The sequence below is a fragment of the Condylura cristata genome, unplaced genomic scaffold, assembly GCF_000260355.1.
Source record: "Condylura cristata isolate star-nosed mole 26May11 unplaced genomic scaffold, ConCri1.0 scaffold00002, whole genome shotgun sequence".
Taxonomy (NCBI): Eukaryota; Metazoa; Chordata; class Mammalia; order Eulipotyphla; family Talpidae; genus Condylura; species Condylura cristata.
Genome location: NW_004567103.1, coordinates 82095572 through 82117845, shown reverse-complemented (window position 1 = coordinate 82117845; position 22274 = coordinate 82095572). Strand labels below are relative to the sequence as shown.

Below are 22274 nucleotides of genomic sequence, written 5' to 3'. Positions count from 1 at the left end.
GTTTATACATACTGGTACTAAGGTTGCATTTTTATTACAAGAGTGTTTTGGACCTTTTAAGTGATGTGAGTATATGTTATATGGTTATAGTGACAACTTTTAAATGGAATTACAGGTTATAAGACTGTTACTCATCAGACCCTGGTATAAGTGAGTCCACGTTGGATTCCGTTGTGGGATGCTCATCTGCACATATGACAAAGGATTACAGTAAAACATAGATTTATTGTAGAATATTCCGGTGAAAACGAACCAATGAATAGTGTTATAAGGGATCATGATATCAGGTGTTACTGAAAAGCGGTTTTCAGTTTTAAACTATCAAGGTACATACTGATAAGCTTATACAATAAATGAGTAGTTTGCTTTAAGTCTTAACAACATTTCTCTCCAACTCCTTCACTTAAGGAAAATGATGATTTCATAGTATGTTTTGGAGATTGCTGATTTATTTTTGAACATCTTGAGAAATTCAGACGTTTCTTATTTTCTTTACTTTTTGTAAGTTGGTAAAAATTTTGTCCTCATGGACCAGTAGCTGTTATTATTTAATAACACACGTACCACAGGTGTGTGCATTCCACAAAGTGATATTATATTGAAGAGCTTGAGGTTTTGCTATTTTATGACTAACCGTGTAAAGAGTGTACAGTATCCTAGTAGTGTGCACTAGTAATGTGGGTGAGAAGTTGCACTGCTGAGTGTAACTTGGTTAAACATATGAATTGTTTGTGGGACTGTCACCATCTTTTCAGAGCAATGAATAGAAGTATATTACATATTTTTCCTGAGGTCAAGAGAAATTATATCTCACATGGAGCCAAATCTGTATTTCACAGTTACTTTTAACAAGCATTCTTTCTGCCCAAGGATGGAGGTTAGCGTATATTTCTTCAGACTTCTGTATTTGCTTCTTGTGACTACTTGCTAAAAATAACATTTAATGACTGAGTGTAAATGGAGTTTACTCTTAACCAGCCCTGCACCACAGCACCACCAACCCGTACTATGTTAATGCTGCTGTTGCCTTTGTGCCTGCCACCATTTTATGTGTTTTCTTTATGGTCTCTTAATTCTCTTAAGTTTCAAGAGGTAGGTACCAGTATTTGCACTTCATCTTACAGATGAAGAAACTGAGAAACAGAGAGGTTTATTGCTTTGCCCAGTGTCCTGTAGCTAGGGGCACTCAAACTGAACTTGCCCCTAGTGGTATGACAAGCCAATGTACTGCTTCTCACCAGAGACTGAACATACTTCTCCAAGGAAGGTTGTCCAGCGCGTTAGGACTCAGTTTCCAACAGAGAAGTAACATATTCATTAGTAATTAGGATATTCATGCAACGGAACAACAATTTGGACTGGGGAAAATGGAATCCAATTGTTTAGCCCCCCCTTCTTGTGATTTCATTCTATTTCTTTTCAAATAGCATTATGAACTTCTATACTTTTGTTTTTGGTGCATGGTTGCATATGCATCACACACTGATGGGACATCTCGTGAGCTGAGTTAATAATCCATCCTCCTGTTCTACTTTGGAGTGTAGACAACGCTCTGTGACTCCTGACCTTCTTCATGTTGCATATTTCCATATTGGCTGCTAGAGGCTTCGTGGTGTGAACATAAACCCGGAGTCTGAGTTAGGTGATGCATACATAGTATGGAACACCCGCAAGAGTGCCTTTGTTGTGCCTGTTTGTTTAATAGCTGTGTGAGAGCCGGCAGGCTGCCATGGAGTTTGGGGATTGGCACTTGCTATCCATTCATATCCAGCACCATTTCCTCTCATGAGAAAACATGCCTTGTTGGTAGCAGTCTCTGCATTTCCTTTGGACTGTGGCATTTTCTGTCTCAGTACTTCTGTGTTAATCCAGTGGGTGTTGCCGTTCCTTTTACCTGCAGCCTCTCGACGTCATTCCAGGTCCACTAGTGCTCTCTCCACTGCTGAATCTGTTGGGCAGTCAGGTGAACAAGTGCTAACTGCATGACTTGGCTTCTTCATCTGTTCTAGTTTCACACTCATTTAACATTTGTTTTCATCAGTGTTGGTTAGCACTTGGCATGTATGCACCTCATTTTTTTTCTTCCAATGTGCTTTTTTTTTTTTTATGTTGTTGAATGTTTATGGTTCTGTTAATAGGCTGTAGATGCTTTATAGCCTGTTTCACAACATCATTTCTCCAGTGTCCATATTTATGTTAAAACAAGGAAAAACAAAGCAAACAACATCAACAACAACAAAAAAGGGCAGGTACTTCTTCCCCTCTTCTCATCCCTACCCCCAGGAAAACAACCACCAAAAGTAGGTATCTTGCAGAGTTCCTGTGAGGAACTAGGATATGAACACCACCTGACAGAATCTTTTAGCTCTAAAGTGTTTGCTCCCAAAAGTGTTGATTCTTAATGTTAGTTATTAGTGTCAGTATCTAATTATTTTGAGGTACTCTTCAGTTAACTAAATGATCCAACCTAAAGTATACATAATTTCATATATTTAAAAATAAATGGATTGTGCTAACACTCTTATGGAAAGACAGTATCACCATTCAGATAAAAATCAAATCCAGCCAAAGGTAACTTTTACAACCTATGCACTCCAAATTTCCACCTCAGCTCCTTTTAACACACCAAAAATCCACTGGTTAGCCTTTGGGACAAAAATTAAGCATATAATAATGCAACAGTTTGCCAGTTTTAGCTGGCATTTTGATATAGTAGTAGTCCCTAATCATTAGTTTCTTAATTGATTAAAGCACAATCTATTAATATCACAGGTTGTTGGTGGTGACAACTTTGACCAATTCACTGAGTTTTTTTCTTTTTTTTTACCCCCCAAAACAAGGCCAGTTCTGAGTTTGACTATGCATTACTCTGATTAGTACATACCCTTGGAGATATGGGCCATACCAAGGGCACAAGTCATATGCATCCATCCCATGGAAAATGGAATTTCTTGATAGTATCAGAGCAGTGAGAATACAGAATAGCTTTTGGCCTGGTGAAGACAAAGGCTTATAAATTTTGCTTAGATCCAGACAAATATCTTCCCTTAAGATTTGAAATTCAAATTATGATCTACAGTGAGTGATTTGTAGTGACTGTGTATTGCAAAGCTGTAAATACCTGGGAAGCACAGAATAAATGCATTCTTCTTATAATTCTAATTTTGTGTTGAAAAATCAGTTATTATCCCTGAAGCAAGCAAGAATTGCTGGCATGAGATCTACCTTTTTTTTTTTTTTTGTAGAATATTTTATTTAAGTTTATGCTGAGTAATTTTTAATGGCTTATAACTGAATTATTTTCATTTTGTTACTCATAAATTTTTACTATCTACCCTTTTTTAATGGAAAAAGACTTGCACAAGATCATTAATAAAACTGCGTACAATAAACCCCAAATTTATGCATTCCTTATTTCAACTGATAAATTTAATACAAGTATAGATATGCATATGATAGTTTTGTGGTCTTTTTCATTTACAGGGCACACTAAATCACTGTGTAAACATAATTGATGTATGTCATTCAGTATGATCATATGTGCATTAAAAAAGGGGATAGTATAACATACAATTTTTGTTTCTTTATAAAAATTCATTGCTGTATATAACTTTTCTGATTAGCAGTGTTTAAGTTTTTTTCCCCTTTTTATCACAGTGGAAGTGTAAATATTTTGAAACTGACATTTTAAAAAGCTAAATAATTAAACTTCACATTTAAAGTTCACCCAGTTTTGTAGGTCATGCCTTGTTACATATCTAAAAATTCAAATATAGCACTTTATAGGAGAGATTAATTCATGTAAAGTAGATAGTAGCTTTCCTTTTACTCTAAATGCTTCCTTACATGAATGTGGGTAATGAGAGATTCCCTTGTCTAAATTCTTAGGAGTTAAACAAAGACAAAACATTGTACCTCAGTATTCGAGTCTTTAAGCATTAGTATTCTTTAAACCATGTGAACTTTTTAAACACTACCTCTTTAGTCACAACTTTTTTATTCTTAACCTTGGTCCATTGCATTTATTTTAAATAAGAAACTTTTTCCAGTAGGTAGTAGGATATACTTATAGTTTATACTGACTTTCTCCTATTTTAGTTGTAATCTCAGCACTTCTTAAATTCATTATCCATAATATGAGTCACTACAGTTTTAAATGATTTGGGTAAGATCACTTCATTGACATGTATAAAGATTATCATCTAAAAATCCCTGGAGGGACTCAGGAAAAAATTTATAATAAATTAACTGGATGATTAATGTTTTGCAGTGAAGATGTTAGCTTTTTGATTATTAAAGATCTTTAATAAATTGATATTTAAATAATCTTTGGTGACAATAGACATGATGAATAAATATCTTAAGATTAGGTGTCCTTAGTAATAGCTAAATAGTAATGACACTGATGAACATCTGCATAAAGATCAATTTAATACATTTATTTCAGATGCTAACTTCTTTTCTAATTACATATTGTATTAGAACTCATTTTTTTTACAACTTCACACTTTCTAATTAATTTGCCCAAATGTCAAGACCACTTGCCTTTACTGGGAACACTAAGTAGATTAAAAGACTCAATTTACAATCCCAATCCTTCATTATAAGTTTTCCCCACCCATGTCTTGAAATTTGTCAAAAATAAAATATTATTAAAGAGCCATTTAAATTTGCAACATGATAATGTAAAATGTGAATAACCTAGCCTCAGACACTGGTAAACAAATCAAGTGCAGTTAAAAGTACAAGTCAGGGGTAGTTAAAATTAACTGGAGATTTTTAAGTGCCTCTGCCTAGTAGGTGGAAAGAGGCAGGAGCCCTTGCTGAGATTTGAGAAAACTTGAATTAAAGTGACATATCCTTTGCTTTTGTTTTTCAAATAGATCGGTTTGGACTTGGCCAGGCAGGAAGAATACCTGGTTCTGTGAATGCCATGCGAGTTTTGAGCACAAGTACAGATCTTGAAGCTGCTGTAGCTGATGCTTTGGTAAGAGTCAAGTTATGTGTAAGGTCTTTGAATGATTTACCTACCTTTTTTCTGCATCACCAGGAAATTTCCTCAAAATCAGGTTACTATATATAAATTATCTTTGACACACCTTAAAATTGTATGAATATTAGGTACCTTTACTTTATCATTGCTATCTTCGTAAATTTTTTAACATCTCTTTACATAAGTGAAAATTGGTCTTGCCAAGAATATCACCTTCAAGTGTTTCTTCTGTGTTCCTCCGTATCAAGGAAGTTTTGATGACATTGGACTTCTCTGATGTCATTGGGCTTCTTTTTTTCCTTTTATCCACATTTTTTCCAGTGTTTCCTTTTACCCATTCTATTGCTTCTATTGCTTTACAGGCTTTGATGGCATAACCTAAACATTATTTTAACAGTGGGTAACAAAATTTGTCATTTGAAAACCTTCTGTTTATCCTATTACATCACTGGTTATTCCATATGATTTTGTTTCTTTGTTTTAAATGTGTTCTTAAGTCATTATATAAAGAACTTTTCCTGAATTTTTGAGATTAACTCTTTGAGGCTATGGAGCACTGATAGGAAGATATGTTTTTGTTTCATTAATATATAATATCTTTTTTAAAAAGTGGCTTGAGATCCTTAAATATGTAGTTTTAACAAAAAGTTTCTTGGTAAAATTAGCCCGTGGTCAGTTTGCTTTTAAAAGTACATTTCAGCTAGCTTCTTGCCTCTTCTGATTGATGTGCTCAGCATTTAAAATCGATACTCTCTGGAACTGTGATCTCTGGCCTTACTTGTGCTCTTTTATAATTTACTCTTTCCTCAGGGTAAAAGCATTCTATACGCCACTTTTAGACCCTGAATTTTAAAATCTTAGCCATGTTTTGTCTGGTCAAAATTTGATAGTCTCTGAGGCTCCAGTGATTTTTGCATCCTTTCCTGTCTTGTCATTTTCAGCTTGCTCTGTCAGATTTCTTTGACAAAAGTATGAGCCAGCAGTTTGCCCCTTTCATAATGCTTTTCTTGTGAGCATGGGCTGCCTGACCAGCACTGTTATCAGCCCTTTATGGAGTTCAGGATAATGGTTCTAACCATGACTTTAACTTAATTGTCAGACGCTAGAGTAGAATTCTGTGGAGCAGTTTTTCCTTCCAAGTTGCATCATTTAGAATCTGTCTTCTGTTTGTTCAGAGCCCCTTGGAATGGAAGTGAGAGGGATGGGAAATGATGAATGTGCAAAACCCTTTGTGAAATGGGATTTCTTGTTAAAGCGGAAGAATTTCTTAGTTCCTCCAAGAAGGGAGTCTACAAGGGACTGTATACAAAGTTCTAGAAGACAGAATGGGTTTTGAGAGTTTGAGCTTAAGCTTTTCTTCACATGGGCTGTGCTCTGCGCTCCAGCTCCCATTACACTCCAGCTGCCCTATTCCTTTTGCCCAAACTTCTAGCTCTCTGAGTGACCAGCCTCAGCCAAGAAAGCCCAGGAATGGTCCAAGAATCTCCCTGCCTCAAAGAATAGAGGCCTCCTGGGAGCTGACAGGTGGATCTTAGAAACAGACGGCAAGATTAGTGGTGATCAGAGAGATCCACCTCAGTAGTGTAGAGAGCATTTTAGCCAGTCCTGGAAAGGTCTTTTAAGTGATTTAAAGGGTTAGGAAATGCCATTGTAAAAGCTTTCTTTATTATTATTCGCTTGATATGAATCGCTTGCTAACCTATGTTTTTGGTTTGCTAAGATATGTTTTGCTGTACACTTTTGTTGCAAAAACAATCCCCACATATGCTTCTGACATAATTCTCTATGCTTTTTCCCCATCCTTCAATATTTTCCTGCCTACAGCTGTTAGGAGACTCCAGGAGCAAGGTACCAGTGCTTTAACTTTTGTTTTACAACTTTTTTTTTCTGTTGCAAGTATATTTCCTCTAGGAACTAGTGAAATCAACAAAAAGTAGCATAGTATGGAAATTCTGGTCTGAATTATGATTTTGTTGAATCTAGTGATGCTTTTATTAATGATGGAATCAGTCATCTTTCCCATTGTTTGAGTGTTTATTTTGAATGTCAAGCTCTGCTCCTTCTATTAGTGTTTTTGTTTTTTTTTTTAACTCACTATGTGTCTACTCTGTCATTATTATTTCATGGATGAAATGTATTCAACTTTTTTTTTTTTAGGAATCTAGTTTGTATACAAATATAATGATTCTATAACTAATTCATCATCCTAATAAAGGATACTTCTGAGAGTAAAAAAAGGTGCTAATAATCACAATAGGAAAGTAGACTTAAGACAAAACTCTGCTGAGTAATTTGGATGTATGTACAAGGCTATTATTAGAAAATTTATACAATTTAATATCAATAGCTCTGATTTTTCTTTTAGTAAAAATATTTTTAAAATGTTATTTCATATAGCCATCGCTCTGTTATTTCTGAATTAAACTTTAATAATCAGGATAAATGTATATATATGTATACACAATCAGGATAAATGAATATATTCATTATATTCAGGGAAGTTAATGAAGTTGGTATTACAGTCTGCAGGAAGTCTATTTGTCTTGTAAAACTTGAAGTAAATCCTTAATGAAAGTGATTCAGATAATCTGAAAGTCTCTTGACGTAAGATGTTCTGCCACTGGCATTTCAGTTTCAGATTTTGTTAAGGAAAGTTGACTACTTAGACAAATTTGCCTGTCAGTGAAGCTCAAAATACATTACTTTTGATTGGATAAAGGCTGGTGGGTACACTTACCTTGCAGCGTGTCAGGTGCTAAGCCAGGTTATTTCACATATATGCTTCATCCTTACGACAAACCTACGAGAAGTAGATTATTATCTTCCTAAAGCTGGGGATATTGAAGCAGAAAGATTAGGAGACTTTCTGAAATCATGTAGCCGGTCAGTGGTGGCAGCAGGATCACAGCCCAAGTCAGCCTTACTGAGGAGCCCACAGGCTCTGCTAGAGACCACACTTCTTCCCTTATTACACCTTCTGGAAGACTCTGTTTATTCCTTACTACACCTTCTGGAAGACTGCCTTTCTGTTTTTATTTCCCTGATCTAAGCACAGAAGAGTGGTGTGTGCCATATGTTGTGTGTGTGTGTTACTTTTTACATTTAACTCTCTGTTGTTGATTTTGTTTGTATGACTCATGGTCATTTCGCCTTTCCATTTCTTCCTTGATCACCCCCATTCCCCATTGGATCTGGCAGAAGAAGCCTGTGAGGAGGAGATATGAGCCATATGGGATGTATTCTGATGATGATGCCAACAGTGATGCCTCGAGTGTTTGCTCGGAGCGCTCATATGGCTCCAGGAATGGTGGCATTCCCCATTATCTGCGGCAGACCGAGGACGTAGCAGAAGTTCTCAACCACTGTGCTAGTTCAAACTGGTCAGAGAGGAAAGAAGGGCTTCTAGGCCTGCAGAACTTACTGAAGAGCCAAAGAACACTGAGGTGAGGCCAAGGTTGTGGATGAAGATTGAGTCCCATGTTATACTTACCAGAGACTTAAACGGTTTCCCTGCTGTCTGTGGAGTCCTGACACAGTCAGGTGGTGGGACAGGCATTCCTGAGACTCTGAAATAGACATATACTCTGTAATTTATTAGGTTTATAAAATAATTGGTTGCTATGTGATTCACATTTGTTTGGTATTATTTGAGAAATCTTGGTAAGGCTTGTAGTTTAGATTAAAAAAATAAAGCAAGTCTGAAGATTGGTGTGGTTTATTCAACTTTTGTGGCTAATGAGCGCAGTATCATTCTAACATTTTCAATACACATATGCATATATACACATATTGCTTATAAATATGCATAGTACAGACATATTAAAGTAGAGTGCTTTAGAATAGTAATGTGTTACCTCAGTCTATTGATTATCATCAGTCTAAACTAGGTTGCCTGTTTAAAATGTTAAAGGTAAAGCTATAGCTAATTGCTGACCTGACTCACTCATCTGTATGAAGAGGAATCTCGGGGATGGTTTGGAGTAGAGATGACAGTTCTGTCAAGCCTTGAAGTAAAAAAGCCAATTCAGTGGTAAAGGATGAGAAAAGGCAAAGGGCCACTGATGAGAAATGAGCGTTTGCTTTGTTTTCAACACATCATCGGCATGGTGTGTTCCCTTTAATCCTTTCAGCAGCCATGGAGATAGCTGTCATCCTATTTGACTGATATGGACATAAAACTATCAGGGCATTTTGTCTTTGTCACAGATGAGTTTAAAATCAGGTCTCACTGACTCCAAAGCCCATGCTTTTCATAGTTTATCCTACAGTCTCTCATCTGTGGCAAGTATAAAAAACAGACCTAGAATGAAATGATCAGGATTCAGCTAATGCCTATGAAACTTCCACAGATGTGAGCTTGGGTAATCCCTCTCTGAGACTCAGTTTCCTTATCTTAAAATTAGAACAAAACTATCATGGCTGTTTAATTTCATCATGAATTAAGACAGTTCACTTATGAAAGAAATTTCATTATATATAAATTATAAAAAGGTGTTAGAAGTTGACTGAAAGAAAAAGATTTCTAAAAGGACAGCTATAACTAATCTTAGTATTGACTTACTAAATTTTAAATTCATTTGTTTTCGTTTCTCCCTTCCAGTCGAGTAGAATTGAAAAGATTGTGTGAGATCTTCACCCGAATGTTTGCTGACCCTCACAGCAAGGCAAGTGTGGGAACTGTGCCTTATTTACAGCCCTGTCTGCATGACTGTGTGAACTGTATGAATCACTGCTTAAGAATGAGCGATAGGGCCCTCCCGGGTGGCACAGTGTGGTTTTAAAGTGCAGCACTGTGAAGCTGTTCGCCACCACCACTGCAGTACAAGTTCAATTCCGGGCCAGGGAGGTGATCCACGTGGCAGGGCAGACCTCTCCTGACCTTCCCTCTGCTCCCTCAAGGGTGTATTTCTGTCTGCCTGTTCTGCTCCCCACTCTGTCTCTGGTGAATCCCCTCACCCACTGCAACTCTGGCCTGTACCCCAGTTCTTTTATGAATAAAAAAAAATTTTAAATCTTTTTAAAAAATGAGAGATGAGTCCCCATAGAGAAATTTAGACCTTAAAAATTTAACAGCAGTTCCAGCAATAATTCATTGTATCTTTTAAAACAAATTCTTCGAAACTTTAAATGTCAGTGAAACTTCAAATAAAATGCTATGTTTCAAGTAAGAGTTAATCATGGAGAGAATCAGATGCATCCTTTCCTCAAATAATTTTGAGTACCTCAGATTAGCCAGACAGTGGGCTGGGCCTCAAAATATATCATTGTATTACAATGTATTGCCTTTAAATAAAATTAAAGTAATGATGAAAGCAGTAAAAAAAAATACATACATATATATATACATATGTTTATATGTATATATATATGTATGTATGTATGTATATGTATATTCCCTGTATAGAACTTCCCTATATAGGATAAGGTTTTAAAAGATTATTCCATAAAACAGGTTAAGTTATTTCCCAAGCAGAATCTTGCTGTCCCCAGGGACTTGTTAGATAGTGGCTGCTTAGCTGGCTTCTGGGGGCCAAGGAGAGCACTGAGGACTGTCTTTTTAATTAGGAGCACCCATTGAGGGGAAAACAGCCATGAGTATGGGACCACTGCTCTCTACTGAGAGAGGAGCCCTCTGCACAAGTTTCCCTGGATCTCTATCGTCACAGATAGCATTGTTTGGGAGGTTCAGTTAGTTTGCCCTTAAAGCTGTTAGATGCTAAAGAAAAAACAGGGTAATAAGCTATCGGGAAAGTTAAAGTTTGAAGAACCAACAGAAATAAAAGCAGAAGTTGATAGAACCTCAAATCAATAGAGGCAGGTTTTACATACTTGACATGTAGGATTAAAGCAGCTGAAATGCAGTTTTCCTAGTCATATGGCCCTCTTCACAATCACACCAGCAGAAACCACCTGTCAGAGCCAGGATTTGTGATCCAGCTAGTTACTGTGATCACCATTTTTTTCCTGCCCTTCCTTCCTCCTGGGAACCGACCTTATGGTGTCCGCATCCATCTACCCCTCCAACCCTGCAACATATTACTGAGTATCCATTAGGCTAGGCGGATGGAAAGCAAGTTGTGATCCCTGTCTTTTGAGGTATTCAGGGGTGTGTGAGACAATGAATGTTGGACTTCTCTATGTGTTTTATTTATTTATTTTGGTGGCAGTTATTTTCATTCAATGTCAGTCTTAAAGCATGTCTTAACATGCCTCATTCTCACAGTTAACATTGGAGGATATTAATAAAATCCAGGAAAGCTGAGTTTAAAGGCCACAAACATCCAAAGATAATTAAAGATATTTTTCCGAGGTAGTACTAATATCAGTTAATATTTAAAGCATACACCTTAGAGTCATAAGATTTATAGCGTAAGGGGTATTCGATAGCTTTGGACATTGATGAAATTTCTGTTACCTGTCACCTCTAGATTGCTGATTCAGAACCAGAATGTGAGGATAAAGAAGGAAATTTGTTTCCATCAGAAGGCTCTTGTACAGTGAGTTTGGAGGTCTCAGTTTAGTTAACATTTGCTCGCTGCCTTTGAGCTAAAGCAGGAATTCCACAAATTGGGCTCACTGATTTTTTCGAGCTCTCTGTCGGGAGACCACTCGTGGTTAATAGTTTCTGTGCTAGAACTAAGGAGGTATATGATGGCTGGGTTTTCCCAGTATAGCTAGACTCATTAACCAAGTAGGAAACACAAAGCTACTTAGCTCTCTGAAATTAGCTCAGATACATTCTATTGTAGTTTCTCTAGTTTCTCTCCTACCTCAGATAGTAGTAACTGTTTCACAGTAGATGAGTGTCATGTGAACTATCAGTACCTTTTATTCTAAGCCATAATCTTTTATACTTATAACATTGGGATTGGTATACCTCAGAATAGATGAATGAAATGAAATGTATACACAGATTTTTTTTTTTTTCCTTATCCTGTAATAGAATTTGTTGAATGCTTGGTAATGAACAACAATAGGATATAGCATGATGATGTTTCAAAGTACTTTTTTTTTGAAAGAGAAAGAGGCAGGCCTCCAGTAGTAAATGAATACTTTTCAGCAAAATTAGTTTCTCATACTGAATTCTAAAGGCAAATTGAGGGAGGACATAGTATTTTATCAGTTTGTAGCCTCTGTAGGCCTTTTAAGAAACTGCATGAAAATGGTATTAATTCACATCAGACTAACATGGAATTTGTTTTGTTGCATGGCCTGGTTTGCTGTGGAATTCACAACAGAGAGTAAGTTTCAATGCTCCTTCCTTCATCTATTTTCTTTAATACATTTGCCTTCTATCCTATAACCAATTGTTAACGTCTTATAAGTTAAGAGAGTGGGAAAAAGTAGTGTGGGCACTTCTAATGTTTTACAGACTTTGGAGGAAATCATGAATTAAGTATGTAAAATATTGGGTGTCATTTGTGTCTAGGTTTTCAGTATGTTTTTGGAGACTCTTGTGGACTTTATAATAATTCATAAGGATGACTTGCAAGACTGGCTTTTTGTTCTTCTCACACAATTACTTAAGAAAATGGGAGCAGATTTACTTGGATCTGTGCAAGCAAAAGTTCAGAAGGCTCTAGATGTCACAAGGTAAGTGTGTTAGTGGCTCGGCCATTTATAACTTGATAACTGTATATTGATAAAGGATTGTTACAGTGAGGCTAGTTAACATATCCTTGATAATTACCTTTGATGTAATGGGGGTGACAACATTTAAGATGTCCTGTGTTAGCAACTTTCAAATATTAAATACATTATTAACTCTAATTGCTATGCTTTACCTTAAATCCCCAGAACTGACTCATGTTATGACTAGAATTTTGAACCCTTTGAATAATGTCACATCCCTCCATGCCAACCACCATTTGATTCTATTTCTATAATTTCACTTTTTTTTTTTTGCTCCTATATAAAAGCAAGATCATGTAGTATTTGTCTTTCTCTGACCACCATCACTTAACCTCAAGCTTCACCCATGTTGTTATTATGACAGGATTGCCTTTTTTATGGCTTAGTAACATTTTATTGTATTCTTACACTACATTTTCTTCTTCCATTCCTCTATCAGTAACACTTAGTGACATCCATGTCGTTGCTGTCATAAATGATGCTGCAGTGAACATGAGAGTAGAGACAGCTCTTTGAGAATGATTTCACTTTTTTTTGGTATATGTTTAAAAGTGGATTGGCTACATCAGTAGTAGAATTAGTTTTAATTTTTCAAGACGCTTCCATACTGACTGTAACAGTGTACATTCCCACTAGCAGTGTGTAAGGGTTCCCTTTTCTGTACTCTTACCTTTGTATATACTCGTGGACCATTATTGATATATTCCTTAGTGAGAATGTCTGTTGTGTCATGATGGGCTAGACTGCTTGATGTTATAGTGACGATTGCAGTCAACGTTTACTTTGCATTTCTTCTTTACTAGTATGGAAGTTACTTCGGTAAAATATGCAATTTTAAATTAATAGTGGTAATTGTATTTTAAGGGTGAGAACTTTAACTTTCAGTAACCAAAACCCCCCAGAGTTACTTGATTGAGTGGAAGATGGGTGATGGTTATAAGAAACAGAATCAGTAGACACACAAGAAGTGTGCAAAAAGAGCTCCTAAGACCCCAGGCTTCTGTGTGTGTTTTGTAGCTGTTAGATCGCTCGCTGTCTCATTCCTCAGGCATACTACTGCGGTGACTGACCAGTAGAGATCATAAGCAGTTACTCAGCTAAAACCAAGGGCTGTAATACAATCAGTGTAAGCCCCGTCGGGATGTGAAAAGATTTGGAAATTGGAAGTGTTTTTTGCATAAGCAATATTTGGAAAGGTAGCTGGACAGAAAAAAAGATGAACAGACTCCTTAAAAGGCTCATTGGACTTTCTTCCCTAGTTTATGGATTAATTTTAAAATAGCATACTCAAAGTAAATTTTCCTTTTCCTAAATTTTCTGTATAATGTAGATTTAGTATGAAAAGTACTATTTTTAACAATGTGAGCAGTCTTGCTTTTATATGTACTAGTCTACAGCAGTATATTTTTCATTTTTATGTGGCTGTTTAATAATACATAACTTTTTAAAACCCTAGGGACTCCTTTCCCTTTGATCAACAATTTAACATATTGATGAGGTTTATTGTGGATCAAACTCAAACTCCTAACCTCAAGGTCAGTAACTATTTGTCATTTGCTTCATACAGTGTCATCTCTAGAGGTTTAGATTTGTTTAAAGCATATTTCTTTTTACATTAATCATATTTGACTACCATGAAAATTCTTCTGTGAGCATTCTTGTACATCTCTTGAGGACATGATGCCATTTCTCTTTTTTGAGTACCTTCTCTTTGTTTAGAAATGGTTGATTTACTGGGTAGGATTACTTTTAAACTGCCATAAAGGTGTACCAGATCATATTCCTGTGTGTGACAGGTCCATTAGTTCTACATCTTCACCATTATTTGGATATTATTACTCTTTTTAAATTAAGTTTTATACTAGAAAATTGTTCTGTATTGGGCTTTTTTTTTTTTTTTATATTAACATTCTAACTCACGGAAATGAATTGGTACATGTTGTAGGAAATCATACCGATAATAACAGGGCTAAATTTGAGGGAAGGTATGTGTTAATTTGAGTTAATCTTCTGTTCTTTGATCATTAACTTTGTTGATGTTTTAGGACAGACCCTCTTCTCTTGTGATGAAAACTAGTTGAGCAATCACTGGAAAAGTTAGGGTATAATATCAGATTTGTAGTTTCCGAAACTGCTCCCTCAGACATGGCTTAGAATGGAGACAGAACTAACTGCAGAGTTGAATTTGCCCTCCCAGAGCTAGAAATCCCACGGCCCTCCCACCTGGGCTGCTGCCCTGTAAATGTCATGCAGCAGAAGTGAGGACACTGTCTCTGCAGGAATGGCAGTCTGAACTGAGGAGAATGAGTTGCATACTGTTCTTCTTTACAAACTTACTAGTCATAATAATGTTTACTTTTTTTTTTTCTTGTTCCCAGCTCTCAGGATTATTTTTTTTTAAAGATTTATCTATGCATACAAGAACTGGGGACAGCCTGGGCCTGGTGGGTGTTGAGAGGACCTACCAGAGACAGAGTCAGGAGCAGAACAGGCAGCTAAAATACACCGCTGAGGGGAACAGTGGGCAAGACAGGAGAGGTCTGCTGCACCATGTGGGTCAGCTCCCTGGCTAGGGATCGAACTTGCACTGCAGTAGCTTCAGACAGCCTTACAGCACTGTGCTTCAACCCATTGCACCACCAGGGAGGGCCCGTCCAGCTCAGAATTCTATTCCAAAGTACACTAATGTTTATAATAATTGCATATTTCAGGTCAAAGTTGCAATCCTGAAGTACATTGAATCTCTCGCTAGGCAGATGGATCCAACAGATTTTGTAAACTCTAGTGAGACGAGGCTTGCTGTTTCTAGAATTATAACCTGGACAACAGAACCAAAGAGTTCAGACGTGAGAAAGGTAGGTACAAGAGAGTTAAGTTACTGCTTAAGTTACAGATTGTTCTTAGAATACTGATATTTTTATAGAGAGTATTTTTATTGGGGAATATTCTCCTTGTAAATCTTTATCATGTCTTTTCTGTGAAAGCCAAAACATTGCTATTGCACCTTTATTTCTCTCTAGCTCCACCTACTTCTAGTATTTGAATGGCAAGTGAAAATCTAAAATCTTGTATAATGGGCTGTGGTTTTCTTAGTTATCAGTTTTACATTTTTATAATGTGAAAGGACTAATGGGTTAGTTCTCTTCAAGTACATTGGGCTTCCTTGTATCCATTTCATGACATGTACTTTGAAGGTAGCATTACAGATCAGAGGCTAGCTGGCCACAAGGTGCCTAGGCGTAAAATATAGTCAACAGTTTGCTAAGATAAAACAAATTCTTCAGTTTGAGAAGGGGGCAAAAGTTTCTGATTATGCATCATACTTGGAACATACTTTCTTTGATTTGGGAAAGTGAGGTGAGAAAGCACAATTGAGATGTTTTGAGACACTGTAACAGCAAGATAGTGTTTTTTTTTCTTTTTTTTAAAGATTTATTTATTTATGCATACAGAACTGGGGTACAGGCCAGAGGTGGCAGGGACAGTGAGAGGATTCACCAGAGACAGAGTGGGGAGCAGAATAGTCAGATTGACAAAGTACACTGCTGAGGGGTGCAGCGGGAGAGACAGAAGAGGTCTGCTGCGCCATGTGGATCACCTCCGGGACCAGGGCTCAAACTGGCACTGAAGCAGCTGTGGCCAGCTTGTGTCACCAGGGAGGTCCTAACCCGTTGCATTACCACGGAGGAACCAGTTTTTTTGTTGTTTTTTATAGTTTGCTTAACTTCTGAAATGGCACATTGGGAGGCCTATAACATAATAAAGAGTGATATATACTGTTATCTCTATATTACTGGGTAATGTTCTATTTAGAATAGTAGAAGGTTTGATTAATCATTATATTCAAAGGCACTTAATCAAAGCCTGACACATTGTAATCATCCAAAAAAGTATAAGTAAGCTGTTGTGTGTTTGTATTGTTCTCTCCTGTCAATGTTAAATCCTGTGCCTAGGTTATGAGTGCATTCTTTTTGCTTTATATGTAAGCTTACTAGCCGTTAGTATTCTAAAAGGCAGATTTATCCGTTCTGCTTTCAAACTAAAAACACCTGATTTTGATTAATTTGTCTGTAATGATGAATCTTACTTTTTTTTTTCTTGTACTAGACTCTTTACACAGCCATCCCTACCAATAAAACCTTTTGCTTTGTACCTATGTAGTTCTTTCTACTGCATTGACAGAGAAAATGGAAAGGCTGGTCCCAGCATACTTAGTGAGGTTGTTGTATAATCAAGGGCATATGAACACTTAGCTCCTTCTCTAATTGAAGTTCAAGGAGGAGAGATGAAGAATTATCCGAAAGATTTCTTCAGGAAAGAACGAAGATGTTCAAGCTCTAGGAACACGGGCACGTCTTAGAAGACATTACTTGTATTTTTGATTTATGGTTCTTTTGTAAAATTTCTCAACATTTATCAGAAGACCATTTCAAAGGCAGCTTTTAGTTAAGCCATTAAGCCAGTTTGGATAAGGAAGGTGCAATAATGTGGCTGAATGATTGGTGGGTTTGAAATTCAGAAACAATACTTTTCAAATTCTTAAGATCGACCAAAAAACTCCAAGTGTAGCTTTGTATTTTTAGTCATAACCCATGAGGATATGTGCTTCTGTGTGTGTATTGGCTTTTGTGTTAAATGTTAGGTAAATTTTCCTTCATGTGGTGCTAAAACATGTTTTAGATTTGCACATTAATCTACTTATAGCCTGGATAGGAGCAAGTATTTTTGATCACATTGTTCATTTTTCATGGACATGCCTATTAATACTTTGAACTAGAATTTATAAATCAAGACATTTGAGGAACTTTTTCCCTTAAGATGTCTTGCCTGGGGTTCCAAAAGCCTTAACTAGGTCAAGTCAAATACGGTTAGGATTTTAAATTTATTGTTGGAAATCATTTTGTTCATTTACTGTTTGAATAATTGTAAGTACTTAATTATTTTGGTTTATCCGTTGCTGCTTCACAATGCCTGTCTTCCCCGCATTTTGCTTGTAAGGCTTACCTTTCCTGATCAGAAGGATTATATAATACCTCACCTTTAGCCTGTCCAAGATCTTGCCAGACCAGTGAGGTTGTGTTTGGGTCCTGAATGTCATCTGCGGCCAAGGGCTTCTCTTATAGCTCGCTGGTTCTTGGCAGAACTCAGATGACTGCTTTCTTGCTGACTGTTCACAGAAAATATTCTCAGTTGTTAAAGGCTATCCATCTGCCATCTCTTATCAGTTTGCTTCCCCAAAGATAGAAGAATAATATTTGAAAATACTGTCCCCAACCCCCACAGATTTGATGGAAAATAAGTATCTGAGAAGCTCAATAAACATTAAGTAGAATGAAAATAAACATATATATCCATACCTAGATACACCACAATCAGAACACTGAAGAACAAAACAGAGAATCCTAAAATCTGCAAGAGGGAAGTAGCTCAGTATAGCTACGAAGGCCGCAGAAAGAAAAGTAGCTGGTTTCTCATCAGAAGTGAGGCAGGACTGAAGGATGAGATACAAAGGAAAAGAATAATTCGCCAAACTATTGTTCAAATCTGAAAGAGAAGATAAAACAGAGCCTTAGAAGACACTCACTTTCAGTTTTCTCCTATCTTAAGGATTCACCTGATTAAGTCAGACCTGCCAGGCTAGTCACACTTTTGAGTCAGGTGATTAGGGAGGAACTTCATTCCATCTGCACACTCCCTGCTGCAAATTACCTGTAAGGTAATTTGAGAGTGATGATCTATAATATTTGGGAATACTACTTACTCCTGAGGAAAGGGTTACATAGGACTTAAGGGGGACCATGTGGTACCATCCTTAGTGTTTGTCTGCCAGGAATGTTGCATCGCTATTTGGCAATTCCTTGGCTCTTATTTAAATGGGAGTTTTGTCTTTTTTTAACTCTGCAAATTGTGATGAGGGTCAAGCTTATTAGCAGATGCATCTTTCCATTCTGGGCATTCTCTGGATTTTCACATTTCAGTTGCACACCTCCTGGAGTGACTAGTAAGCCATGGTTGCTTAAGTCAATTTGTGTGGTAAAGTACAGAATTCAAATGTTTCTTATGTACCTGAACTACTTACCTACAAACTGGATACTAGGGCTAATTAATCCTTCCTGGGGACAAATTTATTACTTTTATTTAAATGTTATGTTTTGCTACTGTAAATTGGACATTTATATAAATACAGATGCTGTTGTACGTCATGATTTCCTTGCCTGAGAATTTGAGATGTATTTGAAAGATTGTCTAAATGAATACAGTACCTAAACAAATTAATATACTTAGACATTGTGACATGGTATATCAGTCTATTCTGAGGTCTGAAATTGCCCTATCATCTTAGTTTTTATTTTTTACACTTGATCTTAGTGTAAAAATAAATAAATCAAGGACCATTTTCACCTAGGAAATTAAATACACTAAAGATGCCTTTTCTTACTAGTCTTTTAAAATGTATATATATATTATTAATATATATATTAATATATATTTCATTTGCAGGCTTACTAAAATGTTATATTAGGTACTAGGGAGATATTGGCAATTTAAGACACTTTGTGATCATGAACCACATTCTCCTGTTGGTATCCTGCTTAACTTAAGAATAAGACAAATTAATATTCGAAATGCTAGAAGAGCTGTTCAGTTTGAAATCTGTGCAGCCAATTTTCATATTGAGCCCAAATATGGAGAATCCTAATTTTACGCACACCGTACTTGGGGATTTGCACATCGAGTAATTCATTCTAATATTTTTTAGATCAGAAACACTTTGGAAACACTTTAAGCTGATATAATGCTGTTTGTTGTCTTTTACTTTTAAATATCTTGCCCTTTTTAGCTCATTGTTTCCGGGTATTTTAAACTGGAGAGAAAGGGATTCTAAATATTTGAGATATTTTGAAAGGAGGGAAGAAACACTACCAAAACCAGATCACAAGCCACTCCTCGGGCAGGTGTGCTTACCAGGCTGGAGCTGATTAGGACAGATGGGAAAGCCCCTCCTAGGCTTTTTAACAGGCCTGCTTTATTCCAAGAGGAAACTTTCCTTTTTTGAGTGTGGGAATCCGAGCTAGTTGTGTTGACCAAACCTTACTAACGAACATTAAACCTTGCTTAATACATTGTATTTGATTCTAGAAAAAAGGAGGTGGAATTTTCTAGAGTTTAGCCTACTTTCACTTCTACCTCTGTTATTGTGGAGCAAGTAATTTAACCTCTGAGTTCTTGTTTTTAATACCCATAAAATGAGAATAAGAATGCTTGCCTCAAGTCTTTTTGGGGAGGGCTAATTGCAGCAAAAGACATGAAAACATAAGTAGATAGTGCCTCGTTTGCTGTCACAACTCTTGTTATGCTTTTGAGGATTATTTTACTTTTATTGCTACTGTTTGTAGAACCAGATTTTGTGCTGCACTATAAAGCTTTCCTCATCAATCAAAGGGAGTATGGTGATGGCACTAGAATTTTTATTGGTATGTTTGTATCTTAGCATTCAGAATTGCTGTATGTTTGTTTATCACATGTGATTCTCTAATATTATAGCACCTACTTTATCAGATGGAGTAGCAGTTTCAGCCCCCAACTGTTGTTTTGAGAAATATAGGAAATGACAGAGTCTAGAAAATATAAAGATGCTATTACCTGAAACAATAAAAGTATATAAATAGGCCTTAAAAGTTGAAATTTCTAATTGTTTTTTTTTAATCTGATTATAGCTATATTGCCTAATCTAGAAAGCTAAGGGTTTTGGCGTCTACTAAGATTTCAATCTCAGCTTAACTCTGACTGCCTCTTTCAAGTCTCATTGTGACCTCTTTGATCTTGTTTCATCATGTAAAGCAAGACTGCACGACTTCCAAGAAGGATTATGATTTCTTAAGGACCTAACAAATGACCAAGGTTTAAAAGTGGTGGTTACTGTTGTTATTATTCTTAACTTTTAGATTATATGTGCCTATGCGATTTTATAAAAGAAGCCAGATGCTCTTTCAGCTACAGATAACCATGGTTTAAGCATGTGCCTCTTCTCTCTTATTAAATCCTCCCACCTTTCCTATTTGTCAGTCCTCACTTCAGCGTAGTCGAGTAGGTGAGGATTTCCCCACTAGGTCAGCTTCAACCTGCTCGGGGCCTGGAGAAGGAAACTTGGAAGAAAATTGTAAACAGGTAGATTTAAAACTGTCTACTAATTTGTAAAGAGAAACATCACTGTTTGCATTTTAGATTATTAATACTGATTACCCTTGTGAAGACCCTTGGAAAATTTTGAAGAAAGCTAAAATTAAAATAATACTTTGTGAGCGTGTGTATGTGCGTGCCTAGTTAAATGTTTGTGTTTGGTTTTTAATTAACTACCTTTCCAAAAAATTAGCCATGCGAGGGCAGGCCTCCACATATTTTAATGAAATACTAAGGAATACCCAATAAGAAATATGTGAAGGTTTTGAAACACCTTCCCTTTGAGTGACTCTGCAAAGTAATTTTATTAACTGCCTAAAGGGGGCAAGTAGTTGTCCAATAAATTCAAAAAACCCTTTTCTTCCCAAATTTTAAGTTTGCCCTAATTAATACCAACACTGAAGTATTTGTCAAAGTCTCATGGACCTCCTATCTGGAAAAACTCTGTTGTAGGGCACATGGATTTCAAGTTAGTTGAAAACTCTGGGAGGTCTTTTCAAACAGTGCCAGTGAGTTTCAAAGAATCTTTTGCCTTCATAATCCCCCCTCCACACACACAAACACATGCCAGTTGTACTCTAGGGACATGAGTGGGATTTGTTTCCTTTAAGATGACACTTAAGCTTTAAAATAGCAATAAATTGCTCTGGGGGTGGCTATTAGAGAAGTTGTACTCAGCGTTTTTCTGTCTAACTGCTTAGTGGCCCTGCCTCTTCTGGAAGGCAAAAGTTCAAAGATTGGACAAGAACAACTGTAAAGGGCAACCCAGTGTGAACTGCGCTACCTGCCTATGGGTCCTCACCCGCACACTTAAAATTTAATTGTACTGCAGGCTCACACAGAGTCAATAATGGGTTTATTTATAAAAGGGGAACAGAAAAGGAACCACCCAGGGAAAGAGAGAGATACAGGGTAACTAGAACATCTACCAGCTCTTCTGACTTGGAACTCTAGTAACACACTGATAACCACATGGTCCCGAGAGAGAGAGAGTATAGAAAATGACCTGAGAGAGAGAGAGAGAGAGAGAGAGAGAGAGAGAGATCCCCAAAATTCCCAGAATGCCTGCTCAGCTCACCCCTTGGGTCCTCGCAGTTCTCTTCTTGGTATTGCTGGGAGTTTCCAATCACTGGACTAGGGGGTGGAGTCCACAAAACTCTGCACAGTTCTTTTAGGACCTCCTTTCTCCCTAACACACTGATAGTCCACTTGTTGACTCTTTCAAATGAATCTCTTCAACCCCTCTCCAAATTTTGGAGTTCTTTTTAATGAGAATATTGATGCCATTGATAAATATAACCTAGTTTCTTCCTTGCTTGGAATCAAATGTTCTGACTTCTCACTAACACAGAGGGTTATAGACAGAATAGGTCTGTCTACAAAATAGATTTTAAAATAATTTATTTAAAACAATACTTACTGTCCATTTTTGGAGCTTGGATCACATTAGAAAAAGATGTATATATAT

At 36.7% G+C, this 22274-nt stretch overlaps 1 protein-coding gene across 5 annotated transcripts in view; it reads left to right on the top strand.

Moving 5' to 3' along the window:
- CLASP1 (cytoplasmic linker associated protein 1) overlaps positions 1–22274 on the top strand; it is a 261001-nt gene that overhangs the window by 195204 nt on the left and 43523 nt on the right. For 2 of the 5 annotated variants that reach the window (XM_012727132.1, XM_012727144.1), the window contains 9 exons: positions 1901–1963; positions 4884–4987; positions 6818–6841; positions 8192–8436; positions 9594–9657; positions 12232–12234; positions 12423–12586; positions 14082–14160; positions 15337–15480. In XM_012727132.1, the coding sequence (XP_012582586.1) occupies positions 1901–1963; positions 4884–4987; positions 6818–6841; positions 8192–8436; positions 9594–9657; positions 12232–12234; positions 12423–12586; positions 14082–14160; positions 15337–15480 (890 nt within the window). The remainder of the gene's footprint in view (positions 1–1900; positions 1964–4883; positions 4988–6817; positions 6842–8191; positions 8437–9593; positions 9658–12231; positions 12235–12422; positions 12587–14081; positions 14161–15336; positions 15481–22274) is intronic. The other 3 variants (XM_012727152.1, XM_012727136.1, XM_012727159.1) reach the window with 3 other exon arrangements.